Source organism: Lepidochelys kempii, chromosome 2 (assembly GCF_965140285.1).
Source record: "Lepidochelys kempii isolate rLepKem1 chromosome 2, rLepKem1.hap1, whole genome shotgun sequence".
Taxonomy (NCBI): Eukaryota; Metazoa; Chordata; order Testudines; family Cheloniidae; genus Lepidochelys; species Lepidochelys kempii.
Window position 1 is genome coordinate 106,094,125 of NC_136381.1, and position 14,328 is coordinate 106,108,452.

The 14,328-nt window shown below is 43.8% G+C and overlaps 1 protein-coding gene across 8 annotated transcripts in view; it reads left to right on the forward strand.

The window, feature by feature from the left end:
* Nucleotides 1-5,456: 5,456 nt before the first annotated feature.
* KIAA0319 (KIAA0319 ortholog) overlaps nucleotides 5,457-14,328 on the forward strand; it is an 83,768-nt gene continuing 74,896 nt past the window's right edge. For 4 of the 8 annotated variants that reach the window (XM_073331868.2, XM_073331865.2, XM_073331866.2 and 1 more), the window contains exon 1: nucleotides 5,459-5,962. Coding sequence is in view for 7 of the 8 variants with exons in the window: in XM_073331865.2 (XP_073187966.1) it covers nucleotides 5,893-5,962 (70 nt within the window). In the remaining variant the exon portion in view is untranslated. Of the gene's footprint in view, nucleotides 5,963-14,328 lie in introns of all 8 variants that reach the window. The other 4 variants (XM_073331872.2, XM_073331874.2, XM_073331867.2 and 1 more) reach the window with 2 other exon arrangements.

Below are 14,328 nucleotides of genomic sequence, written 5' to 3' on the forward strand. Positions count from 1 at the left end.
CTTAATGGACCATCAAGCAGGCTGGCTAGCCTTGATGCAAATCTGTCTTGGAGCATCATCCAAGAAAACATGTTTGAGATACAAACACATAGCCTATATTCATAACTTCAGACACAACAATGATACATGGATTTAAACAGTCAAAATAAGACTATATGATATAATATAAGATATATGAAATGAAATAATGTAAAAATTAACCCCCCAATACTCTCCCCCTAAAGTTCATGTGCACCTCTCCTGGCTGAGCCCAACAGATTATACAGAATGCAGAGATTTTTACCATCATTTTTGAGATATGGGGTTCTTAAAATTAATAAATTAAATAGAAATAGAACAATCTAACAAAAATAAAACACCTCTAAGTAATCAAACTGTCAGATCTCACAAACTGAGATACCTGATTACCCCCAAACTTTACAAAATCAATTCATGGGTAGAGAAATCATAGGAGACATTTCAAGCTGGCTGGTTTAGTTGTGGCCAAATTGGGAGGAGAGTGACAAAATCAGACTTGTGACAAACTGAACTATGGAGAAGCTCCTCCCCTCTCCATTAGAAGAACCATAACCCATTAGAAAAAAAATCACATTTTCCCTAAATCAAAGCAACACAGCACAGCAGTTCCAGTGTACCACTTAGTTGTGCGGAGCGGTGTACGTTAGAATCAAGCTTCCAGAATAACTCTGAATGTTTTGCAGAGTGAACTGTATTGATGCCATATCCTGATTAAATTAAGTAATTAATGGTGGAGGACTGAGCACTGGTAACCTGACCAACTTCACATAGAATTTTACATTTTGAAGCTCTAGCAGTCCTCAGATACGATTACTGCATTCAGATCCTCTTATTTCATCACGATTATGAAAGGCAGGACTTTGCTCAGCCAGAAAATGTCAACTCGACTTCTGCCATCTTCATCAAAAATGCTTTTCAGTCCTGTTCTTCCAGTGCACAGCATTTCTGGAGCTACAAATTTTGACTGGGCAATAACTGCTGTAATTGGATCTCTGCAATCAGGACTCTTTTCTCTGACACCTTTGAGTCTGAATGTGACCAGCTGCAACTTGTTCCTGTAATAGAGGGTGGGGGGGAAAAAACACTTTATGGAAAAGTTAAACACATTGAACCAGATTCTCCTCTGTGGAGAAAGAGAACACATAGCAGCAGGAAACTTGGGAGTTTGCTTCGTTATTTTTTCATTAGGAGGGTGGGATTTGCCCCCTTGAAGGTTGAGCAGAGGGTTTGTCCCCCTAACCCTGTGGATGTCTCGGGAGCACCAAACACAGCTGCCTAGGCCATCCAGAAAGTGGTTGAGCATATAAGTGAAAATCTACTCACACAACAAGGCGGGATTTGTGCAAATACGTCTGCCGCGTTTATTAGAGGGTACACCAAGCTGTTTCAGGTGGTAAAGTCAGGTTTCCATAACAATGTAAAACAGCCAGACCAGTGTTTCTCAATTAATGTGTAGCAACACCTGTCTCTCCCCCAAGGCAATCAGGGGGGTCTTGAGGCAGTGAAAATTTTGTTCTAATCTAAAGCCAAGAAAATCTTATTTCTCCCCCCCCCCCCTTACCTTTCAAGGTCAAGTATTCTATGTCAACCTCTTAAAATGCACAAATGATAAAGGCTTATCAGGGATAAAAAAAATATATTCTTACTTTTACAGTAAATGTAAGGGGGTCATGATATTTTTTTTACTTAGAATAAGGGGCTGTCAAGCTGAAGAGTCTGAAAAACACCGACCCAGACAGCCCATACAGAGAATCACAGAACTATGAAGCAAAACCAGCAGCACAACATATTTTGTATAGCTTTGTAATTTTATTTCTGTGAATGCTAATTGGTTAATCCCCTTAAGCCCCATTCAGATGTTTTTTAACAATAATTCAATATTGTAGTTTGGAGACTTGTATTCCTAACTGTCTCACAGAGCAGACACCAGCCTTAGTTGGTCCTCTGGAAAAGTAGATATGAAGCCCCAGGAAATGGCATCTTCCCAGGACCAGCTTACAGTTGGGAAAAGGAGGAGGAAGGAGGTAAAAGGAAAGAAAAAAGACAGAAAACAATTTCCTGTACACTGAAAGATGAAAATGTTTGCCTTTTAGGGCACTTTTTTTAACTGTTATACAGTACTTACATAACAGCGAGCAGTTATAGGTGCCTTAGAGAAACTATAGCTATAGAACTAGGCAGAATAGAGGTAGGGAGGTAGAAGAGAGGGTTTGGCACATAGGTGGGTTGGAGCAGAGTTATACAATATATTTATAACTAAATATTAGAAATTCAAGTCTCTTTGCACTGTGTTAATTGAAAGTGAAGCTACTTGCTTAAAATGTTGTTAAGGTGTGTGGATTTCTTTGAGCAAAACCAGGTCTATTTTCTGTGGGACCTGGTGTTGAGCAGAAATGGACCTGTTTAAGAATGAAAATGGACCAACTATTTTGGAGTGATTCTGTGAAAATTCACATTTCTGCAGATTTTCAATGCAAACATGCCATAGCCATTTAGCTGAAAATGCAAATGAAGCAACATTTAGGGAGTGCGAACTATTTTAGTGAGAAACTCCGTAAAACAAAAAAATTGTGATTTTTACATAGGTATTAGTCGGAGGCACTTGTCCCTAGGACACAGGGATTTGTCTGCTGGGAGAGAACAGTCTCTAATCACTGGAGTTGTGAGAATTTTGGCAGCTGGTGCGGGAGGGGGACATCCTTGAGGACTAAAAAGATTTGGGCCCCAAGTTCATCTTTCCGGGTGTGGGAGGTTGTAAGTGCATGCTAGAAGTCATACACTGACAGACTGGTCCTCAAAAGCCTCGGGCAGCAATATATGTGACCTCCATGTTGTGTTAGGTGGGATCCTAACTGGCTCCCAAGCTATCTCTTGTTCTGGTAGGCTTAGCTGGAGATGTTGGATTTGACACCCTGGCACCTTTCCAGGTGGTCATGTCCATTTTTTTTCAATCTGTGGCAAAGTTAGGCTAATACCTCCCTCTTTCCCCACAGCCATATTGAGAATTTCAGTCAAATGCTGACTGATCCATTACTTTTATTCCAAATTCATAAATCTGAATCATTATTACAGGCTTAAAACTCAGAGGCTCAGTACCTTAAGATTTTTGCTGCATGTGCTTCCTGCTATTTTATCTGCAGCTGCAGAACCTGTGTCCAGTCAAGTCTGTGGAAAGATAAAACTCTTCTTATGATAATCCTATGTGGGATAAAATAACCAAGTTGAAGCTTGTCAGGGACCAGAGTATTATTGGTGCTGATCATTATATAATACTAAATGCAAAGACTCTATAATACTAAAATTTAACCCTCTGGTTTCTGCATTCCATCTTCCATAGAAGCAAAAATTCAAATCCCACCAGCGTCAGCTTGAACCTTCATCCTTTTTAAGTATGCATATGCACATTATCTAGCTATCTGTGTGTGTGTGTCTTCCAAGCAGTTTACTGTGTCGTCTCTGGATGTGACCTTAAAACCAAAGTCCTGTCTGCTTTGGTGAACAAAGTTTACCCTAGTGTCCTTGGGTAAGATTTCTCTTACCACAACTCTTTTCTGCAGGATACTATGTGCCAGATGGCTGCCATGCTTTCCCCTAAAGTAGCTGCATTTCAGTGGTGTTGTGTATATATGGTTTATGAAGTGCTTTGGGATGAGATTTGCTATATTATTGGTTCTATTAATTATTTGATGTGACAATTTCAAGTGTTGCCATCTCTTGCAAATTTTATCACAAGTCTTGTGCTATCTGGTGGTTTTCTTAAAGCCCCAGCTTCTGGCGTCATGTTAATTTGTGAGAATTTCAGCTTTCATTTAATAGGAATAAGTAAGTTTCTTGCCCTCGTAATTGTGGAGAAAGGCTTGAAGGCAAACAAAAAGACCCTCCCCCCCCCATGTATTTTTTAAAAATCTAATAATTGGGAGGGAGGGGGACTGGCTCCTGGCTTTTGCATGCCTGAGGTTGGCAATACTGCCTTTTACAGATGGCAGCTCCCAGAGCGCATTTTGCCCCACGTTCATTATTGGACAGTGAAATAACTAATACTGTGTTAAGATTGAGATTTTACATGTACAAATCAGGGATTTCACATGGGGACCCATTCCCCCTTTCCCTCCCACTGTAGTTTCAGTTACCAGACAGAGCCACTGACTTGCCCCTCCCCTACCTGCCTAGGATGCTTTCTGCCCCTTCCCCTGAAAACCTATCTTCCCTGGACCTGTCAAAGGGCAGCAGGAGAGGAAGGCAATGTCCTCTTGTAGTTGTTGCTACACTAAGCAAACTGTGGGAACCCCTGGGGATTCCTGACAACTATGTTCTAGTTATCCCCTCCCTGGGCATAGTGTAGTGTAGCAGTGCATTGCGGGAGGGAGAGAGTGTGTGTATAGGAACAAGGGGAGGTCAGGCCTTTTTCTCATCCGCCTACTCCCCAAAAAATCCTGGGCATGGAGGAAGACATTGTTCTGCCTGGCTGACACTAGCAGAAGATACAATGTGGAGGAACACAGCCACTAACCCCTCTCCCACTTCCTTCCCAGACCCTGAAGACCCAGGGAGGAGGCTTCCCTGTTCTCCTTGAAGGCAGCAGTGGTAAAGAGGTATTGCTAGGGCTGCTGTGGGGAAAGAGGATGTAGAACTAAGGGTCCCCCTGAGCTTTGAGTCCCTTGTATTTAAGCTTCCCAGCAAACCAACAGTGTTCATTCCACTTCCACTTCTCCATGAACTGAAATCTGCAGGGTTGACACCCCTCTACTCACACCACCCCTGGGATTGTGGACCTGATCCCAGCTTGCAGATGGGGGATAATCACCATGACAGTTTCCCTTCCTTTCACCCCATACTGGCTTTGATGGTTGTCTGCTGCAGACTGAGCTCTGTTGCTTGCAAGCACCTTTTAAAAGCCATCTTTGTCACACCGACACTTCCATTTTGTGTCTTTCAGATAGAGCAGGGGACTGGGAAACCAGACTTCTGGGTACTACTCCCAGCTTTGCCTTGGTCATGCCATAGCACTGCCCTGTGCCTCAGTGTCCCCATCTGTAAAATGGGAAGAACAATAATAGTTGTTCACTTTTGAAAGGGGGTTGAGCTCCCTGGAGGAAAAGTGCAACCTGACTGTTAGCCTAAGTGCAGTTTTAAGCAGAGGTGCCTCTGAATCAATATCCCAGCAGGTCTGAAGACCCAGGACTTTGAGGGATTTATAGCTGCCCTCTTTCTCTTGGGTGGGACCAACTCCCCACCTTTGAGGAGCTGGGAATCTGCATCCATATCTGCTGCTTATTACCGACATTATTTTTAAACATCTGCTTTAATGCGTGAAACACCCTTCTTCCGCCCCCGCCCAGAGACCCTCCCCCTTCCCGCCCCTCCGCTTCTTGCACCGTGGACCCAGCCACCCACCCACCCAAACCGTGCCCCACGGCTAGACGCCCACCCGCTCTTTGCAGAGGTCGGGCTGGGCGGGAGCGTGACACGCTGCTGCGCGAGCCCGGGACAGGTTCCATCTTCTGCTCCCAGCGCCCCGCCTGCCCTGCTCTGGGCTCCCGGCAAAGGCTGGGCTGACTGCGCGACCTCCAGCGCGCGCCCCCGCCCCGCAGCCGGCTGCCCGGCGCGGGGCTGGGATAAAGCGCTAGGGGGCGTCCCCGGGCGGTGCTGCTGCGTTAGCATCAGCAGCTGCTGGAAGGAGAACGCAGGAACAGCCCTTGCTGTCTCGCTCCGGCTCCTGCAGCCGCCGCGCTGGGGATCCGGGCAGCAGCAGCAGCTCCCGGATTCAGCCGCAGGAAGAAGACATTGGGCATCTTGGCCTGGTGCCTTGCTACCGCTGCCCCCCTCCCGCTCCAGCGCACACGCCTCTCCTCCCGCTTGGCTTCCGTTCCATGGATGGGGCAGCGAAGGATGCTGCCAGGCCCTGGGGAAGCGACAGCAGCAGCATCTCCATCAGCAGTCTCAGGTACGGTCGTCATGCCTGCCCCGCTAGCCTATAGGTGCTGGAGAGCGAGTTAACCCTGTATGCAACGCATGCCTCGCAGATGGCTATGTTATAGATACAACAAAGGATGCTGTAGATGCTAGCACTTGTTTGAGCTTGGGAGCGGGTGCGTTCAGTGTTGTTTGGGTCTGCGTTGGTGCTGTGCAATAAGTACCGCGTGCTGCACAAGCTAATTGTTGCATAGATCGGTTATTTATTTGAAAGGGTTAGGAAACTATGGAATTTCCCATCCCCATCCCCCTCTGGCTGTAAACATTCAATAACTTCCCAGCCAGAGAATGGATGTTCTCCCCTGCTCTATATATTGCCTGGAAATGTGCATTACTTGTTAAATAGATTATGACAACCAGTCTACACTGATTGAGAGCTTTAAGTGATTTTATGGTCTTGCACCCTCCAAGAATTTCACAAATATGTTACTGGTCTAGATCTTGAACACCAAGACTAATTGGCTGCACTTGTGCATCTCACAGCATCAAGGAAGGAAGGAAGGAAGGAAGGAAATATATGCTCTTTAGCAAATATGTTTTCACTCTCTGCTCTTAGGAAAATACCTCCCCCCTCTTGCTGAATTAGCACAGAGCAATGTAATGCCTATGTGTAAAGAAATACTGGACAAAGTGGTTTTATTATATGACTGTGAGGGTCATTTGAAAAAATAAAGGAAATGCTATAGCAATTGCTCAGTGTTAGTAATGTTTTATTTCCATAATGTATGTGGCAAATGTGTACCACCTGTTGGACTAGGAAGAAAAACAGTTAATATGGATTCACTGCTGTAGTGAGGGCATTTCTTTTCAATTTCCACTTAGGTTAAAAAGGGTCAAAAATGGAAAAGTCTCTTCCAAATGTTGTTTTGGAAGTATGCAGATGTGATGGAGCTGAGAAATCTCAGTATTGCAAATGTTACAGTTACAGAGCCTATGGAAATTAGTAATTTGCTACTGAAGTGCATGCTTTTGTTGTAAACATGTATTTACCTTATGGTGAGCACTTATATATTTGCTAAGTGCAAAGTTTTATCCCATTGCAATCTAAGGAAAAATCATTATCGATAATTCCATTCCTAGCAGAGTTTGGGTGCTGTGTAAATACTAAGTGCTTTACAAACACAGAAAACATTTTTCTGCCCCAAAGAGCGTACAGTCTAAATCAACAACCTATAGATGAAAAGGTGAGTTGGAAATTAAATGCAACATAAGCCTATTTTTCTTCTTCTCCCAATCCATGTGTGTGTGCATTACTTATATTACAGTAGTGCTGACCAAGTCTCTTCTACTAGATGCCGCACAAACACACATCTATCTATCTATCTATCTAGATAAAGTCCCTGTCCCTGTCCTGAAGAATTTACAATCCAAGCCATTTATGGATTAAGCTCTCCAGGACAGGGACTGTGTCCTATCTCTGTTTGTACAGCATCTAGCACAAGAGGCCTGACCCTGAGCAGCATAACTGTAATCTGTATAATAAAAATCCAGGATTGTTACTCTGTGTGTCACTCTGGAGCCTATGATGTCTGTACAGTCAGCGTGAAGTGATGGAAACAACTACAAGCGCGGCTGAGAGCAGCTTTTGTTCAGAGCATCACCAGACTGAACCATCACTCTGATTCACTATCATTTACTGTCCAACTTTTAAGTTCTCAGCCATTTTGATTTTATGAATTACCCCTGTGCGTTTTTCAGCTACAGTAAGGCATGTATCTATGCGTGCCCAGAATCCTAGACTATTGTCTTTGATATCAGAGGTAATTTAACCAATCACAAGTGTTATTCTACAGCTAATTTACATGCAACCATTTCATTGGTTGTATGAGAGGCTGCCCGGATGATGGATAACCTGGCCCAGCTGCCACACCCATGTGCCCAAATGCCACCTACACAAATCTCCCAGCACAACCCCCCCGACACATATCAACACAGCCAGCAGACACAATAACCCCAAAGCCTAAAAGGTCTATAGAGTCAGTGTTAATCAATGGAAGTAGCTACAAGCATAGAGGACAACTCGTTTTGTTTAGAATATTGCTGTGATTCAGTCATCACTGAGATCAATGGTCTGTTACTGTCCAGTTTTAAGTTCTCAGCCATTTTTGGCTTTTTTACACACAACTTTATGAATTACACCTGTGCAACAGCATAGGCTTTCAGCTACTAGCACAAATATATATATAGTAGCACAAATATATTCCTCTTGGTTGCATAATGCCCATTCATTTTTATTAGCTTTTTCATTTGTGGGGTTGACTATTCAAGTGGATGTTCCATAATTTTTGACTTGCCTCAGGACAACTGTAATCTCTTATTAACCTTGTACCACAGTCATCTTTCATACTCAATATTCCCTGTAAAAAGGGAAAGATTAATTTAGTATCTTAGACAATGTGTGCAGAGCTACACACCTCACAAAGGATGGGAGATGGGGCAAATTGTGTGAAAGGGGTGGTGTAAGTGAGAGGAATAGAGTATACACACAACGCCCTGGGGTGATGTGCTATCCCTGAGAGCAAAGGAAAGGACGACATAGTAAGGCCCTAATTCTACACCATTAAAGTCAATGGGAGCTTTGCCACAGACTTCAGTGAGTGTAGGATCAATCCTACAAGGGTTATGACCTAAGGAACAAGGGTGTATTCTCGAAAGCGCCCTGGCAGTTTATCCTTCCCCACCCTCCCCCAACAATGAGTGTTGGACACGCAAGCAGTGAATAAAGCAACAGCCACTGGATGCCCTAATTTCCACAGGGAAAATGCCTGGATGCAATTCTGTCTTATCACTGTTGGTTGTGTGTGATTCCCTAATCAACTGTGTGGGATCCATGTCTACTGGTGACTTTATCAGTGCTACTTTGTGTGTCTTAATATTGCTATGTATCCAGTGGAGCTCTCATAGAATCATAGAATCATAGAATATCAGGGTTGGAAGGGACCCCAGAAGGTCATCTAGTCCAACCCCCTGCTCGAAGCAGGACCAATTCCCAGTTAAATCATCCCAGCCAGGGCTTTGTCAAGCCTGACCTTAAAAACCTCTAAGGAAGGAGATTCTACCACCTCCCTAGGTAACGCATTCCAGTGTTTCACCACCCTCTTAGTGAAAAAGTTTTTCCTAATATCCAATCTAAACCTCCCCCACTGCAACTTGATATCATGCATGGCCTCTCTCATCACGGGAGAGAAGCTATCTATTTGGATAATGTGGCAGGCACAGCTGTTGGTTATGCTGGGCATTGCTAATGGTTCCATTGCATGTTTGCTGCCTGAGCATTGCTTATAGAATGTTATTTTCTGAAGGTATGTAACTTTACATGGTGTGGTGTGGTTGATTGTTTTGGTATTGTTACTACATGTCTGTCCTTATTAGGATCATAAGGATTGCCGTACTGGATCAGGACAACAGTCCAATATCCTGTGTCCTACAGTGTTCAGTACCAAATGCTTTAGAGGAAGGTATAAAGCCCCCATAATAGACAATATGTCTATGCAAAAAGTTCCTTCTTCAACTGAGGCAGTTTGTGGTTGACTTACTCCTTGATAATTTGTTTCCTTATCTATTTTTATGGCATATATTCCTGTTATTTTTACAAATGTCTAATCCCCTTCTGAACACAAGTAAACTCTTTGCCCCAATTATATAAAGTAGCGGTGAGTTCCACAGGTTAATTGTGTTTTGAGTTTTAAAAAAAGTTCCTTTTTTAATTACTGCCAAGGGCGCACCCAGCTCTGGTTATGGTGCTGTGTGATTTGTACCTGTGGATAGTTCTTCCTTTAGCTTCATTGTCTTCAGATAAACACTTTTGTTAATCCTGCATGCCTGTGGCTATTTATGATATGACTGTTGTTTTTGCTTCAGTTGATTGACTGTATGGATCAACTGCTTCCTTGCCTAACCTCTGAACACCCACATATTCTCCATTTTGCCCCTCAGAATGCTGTTGTATATGCATCTCCTTCTGCCATGCAGCACCAGTGCCAGTGGAATCAAATTCATCTTCAGTTCATTCTACAGCACCTCCCGAAACCCACTGGTATTTTACCACCTCTCTGAGGCCACTCCTGGAACTGCTTATTACCTACATGTGGGCACATCTTCTTTTGCCATGCTGTGTTGCTTATTGGTAGGGGCTGGTGCTTTATGTGTGGCCTGTCAATCAAGCCCTTTTCACCATGGATATCTTCATGTCCTCTGTCTTATCCACTTGACCACGTTTATTATAGTTTTGCAGCCTTTTTAGTTTTGCAGCCTGCAAAATGTCCTAGGACCAGTAGGCTCCATGCCAATTGCCCACCACTCTATTAACTGCACATGATGTGATTTACTCTTTCAGGCAATCTGATCATGGAGCACGTTGCATATAACATTTTCCATACTAAAAGAAAAGGAGTATTTGTGGCACCTTAGAGACTAATAAATTTATTTGAGCATAAGCTTTCGTGAGCTGAGCATAAGCTTTCGTGAGCTACAGCCCACTTCATTGGATGCATCCAATGAAGTGAGCTGTAACTCACGAAAGCTTATTCTCAAATAAATTTGTTAGTCTCTAAGGTGCCACAAGTACTCCGATGAAGTGGGCTGTAGCTCACAAAAGCTTATGCTCAAATGAATTTGTTAGTCTCTAAGGTGCCACAAGTACTCCTTTTCTTTTTTCGAATACAGACTAGCATGGCTGCTACTCTGAAACTTGTCATTTTCCACACTGTGTTTCATGTTCCAGATTTGGGATGATGGGGAATACTGTCCATCTTAGCTTTGAAAAACTGTCAGAAGATTTACTACCATAGGCATGAGATATACTTCTCTAGCCTTTACCAGGATAACTGGCGATAATGAATATCATAGTGATATTTTACTTGCTTATAACAAAGAGAAACAAAACATACTTGCCCTGGTTGAGTGGGCAAATAAACTTTTTTGCCAAGGTAGTGTATCTAATCTCTCTCCCTCTGTCCATACACAAACTCAGACTCAGAGCTCGAAAGGTATGTGTGAAATCCCACTGAGACAGGAGTCATGTCTAAAAGCAGCTGCAAGGAACTATGGATAGAATAAGTATACACGTCTAAGTTACAGGATTTTGTTTTTGCTGACAGTGCCCTGCAATATCTAAGCAGTCCTGTACTGAGTCTTTTCTCCTCCAGATCATTTGACTCAATCTCCATCATTAGCTAGATCAGGGGTGGGCAAACTTTTTGTCCTGAGGGCCACATCTGGGTATGGAAATTGTATGGCGGGCCCTGAATGCTCACAAAATCAGGGGTAAGGGTGTGGGAGGGGGTGAGGGCTCCTGCTGGGGGTGTGGGCTTTGGGGTGGGGCCAGAAATGAGGAGTTCAGGGTACAGGAGGGGGCTCCAGGCTGAGGCAGGGGTTTTGGGGTATGGGGGGATGAGGGCTTCAACAAGGGGTCTGGGCTGTGGGGTGGGGCTGGGGATGAGGGGTTTAGGGGTACAGGAGGTGGATCTAAGCAGGGATCAAGGGGTTCTGAGGGTGGGAGGAGGATCAGGGCTGGGGCAGAGGGTTGGGGGGCAGGAGGGGCAGGGGTGCAGGCTCTGGGCAGCATTTACTTCAAGCATCTCCCAGAAGCAGCGACATGTCCCCACCAGCTCCTATGCAGAGGCACGGCCAGGGGGCTCTGTGTGCTGCCCTGTCCACAGGCACCGCCCCCTACAGCTCCCATTGGCTGGGAACCATGGCCAATGGGAGCTGCAGGGGCGGGGCTTGGGGTGGGGGTAGCATGCAGAGCCCCCTGGCTGCCCTTTTGTGTAGGAGCTGGAGTGGGGACATACCGGCTGCTTCCCGGGAGCCACGGCATGTGCACAGCGGGTCAAGCCCCTGACCCTGCTCCCCAGCTGGAACGCAGGAACGGGGCAAACCTCTGACCCTGCTCCCCGGCGGGAGCTTCAGGGCCAAATTAAAAGGTCTGATGGGCCGGATATGGCCCGTGGGCCATAGTTTGCCCACCGCTGGGATAGATGGTCCATATTTTTAGCATCAAATATAATTAATCAGCTATGCGGGCAATAGGACGTAATCTAAACTTAGTCACATGAGCCTGTCTCAGCTAATCACACTGTGACTGGCCATTGAAGGCGATAATAAATATGTATATTTAAGTACTTACGTAACTTCAGAGTCTGTATTTTACAACATGAATCCTTCAGTGCACTCCCTTAATATAAAAATATCAATTCCCTAAAATTAGGAGTATTCATTAGTTGACAGGTGCATATGGCCTTGAATACCAAAAAGCGACTTCTCATATTTGTTGAGCAAGCTATATGTTGTCTGACATGTACTCAAATAATGAAAATGACATAAAACATCTTATGTTCATAAAAAGGGTAACCTCACTGTTATATTTAAAATGAGGTAATTGCCAGAAAACTTCTGCAGTAAAACTGAAATTTTAATGAGAAGTGTTTCATATGTAAACCACATCAATGTGTGTAGTATTATTGCCAATACAATTTTAAAGTAAAAGCCAGAATTTTCTCAACTTGCTGACACTGCAGACTGAACCAGAAAATAGAGCTGTTTGCTTTTTGGTTTTGTGATCACTATCTCTCTGGCTAAAATGTTTTAAAGTGTGTGATTTTTAGATGCCTCAATTTTGGGGCACTCGCCCTCTGATTTTCTGGGTGCTCAGCGCTTCTGAAAATCAGGGTCTAGGAGTCTCAAATGGGGTGCTCACAAACTCAGGCATCCAAAATCGGTGACCACTTTTGAACATTTTGGCCTTGACAGGTAATGAAGTGTCAGTCAAAAAGTAAGTTGCAGATAAGTAGTTGATTGGTATGATGCTTCCTCAGTGTGCCCAGTACTGTGAGTGACCTTATCACCTGCCTTTGGTGAGAGGAAGTTTTGCTTGGGCTGAACTGGGTGTGAGCTCCCTGATACCACCAATCAGTTAGCTTGCACCCTAACAGTCTCCTCAGGGCTCTGCCAGACCTTACTTTACCTTGCTGGTTAACAATAGGTGCACCCCAATCCTCAAATCCCTACATGCTCTGTCTGGACACTCACAGAAATTACCAGGTAAGCTGTCCCCAGAGGAATAGTGAACACACCAGCTTCTATTATTCAAATGAGGATCAGCTCCAATATAACAACACAGCACTGAGATATATTTATAGTGAAAACAATCATCAGTTTTCAGAGTAACAGCCGTGTTAGTCTGTATTCGCAAAAAGAAAAGGAGGACTTGTGGCACCTTAGAGACTAACCAATTTATTAGAGCATAAGCCTTCGTGAGCTACAGCTCACTTCTTCAGATGCATATCGTGGAAACTGCAGCAGGCTTTATATATACACAGAGAATATGAAACAATACCTATTCCCACCCCACTGTCCTGCTGGTAATAGCTTATCTAAAGTGATTTCCAGCACAAATCCAGGTTTTCTCACCCTCCACCCCCCCACACAAATTCACTCTCCTGCTGGTGATAGCCCATCCAAAGTGATAACTCTTTACACAATGTGCATGACAATTAAGCTGGGCTTAAATCATCAGTTTATTATCAAAGGTTAAGATTTGAGAGATAGTGAGTAAGGATAGAAATGGAAACAGAAATGATTACATATAAAACAAAAAGTATAACACTGTTCCTAGAGTCTAAACTTAACATTAACAGAATAAACCTTTGTCTGAAGTAGTTTCTGTCACCTAAAGCAATCTCCCAGCGTCTCCAACCAACATGGCTGGGGATCCCCCTTTCATGAATGCAGAAAACGCTGTTCTCTTTGTTTCCCCAGTGAAGGATCAAGATGTGTTCTTTTGCATTCTCCTTATATCCCCCACAGTTCATTGTTTTGTCCCCAGAGTCAGGATGGTTTATTTGTCGGTGTGCTGACTCCATGATGCCTTCACATCCTCATGTTAACGTTGTGCAAACAGTCTTCCCATTGTGTTGGCTTACAATGCCTATTTTACATATGACCCGAGGCACACAGGTGAATATACATCCTTAGTCTGGTCAAAACCTGCTTGACATCCCTGCTTTGATTCAGACTTTAAAACACATGTTCCGGTGTGTATATATACACAACTCCTTAAATAACATCCATCCATACATCTCATAACAATTAGGATTAGTATGATAATGTAAGTTTTTATTAGAGACTTTTCTTGACCCTCTTTGGATAAGTATTTTGAAAACAATGTGTTAGATGTGGTGAGTTTGTAAGGCCTGTCAATAGTTACTGTTACAGATCAGTGAACCCTTTGCCAATTAGCATTGAGGTGTTCTTTAGGTCATAATTAGACATTATATAACAGTATTGCCAGCCCTAAGTGTTCAAATGAGTCGGGCTCCAAAAATCATGACATTAGCT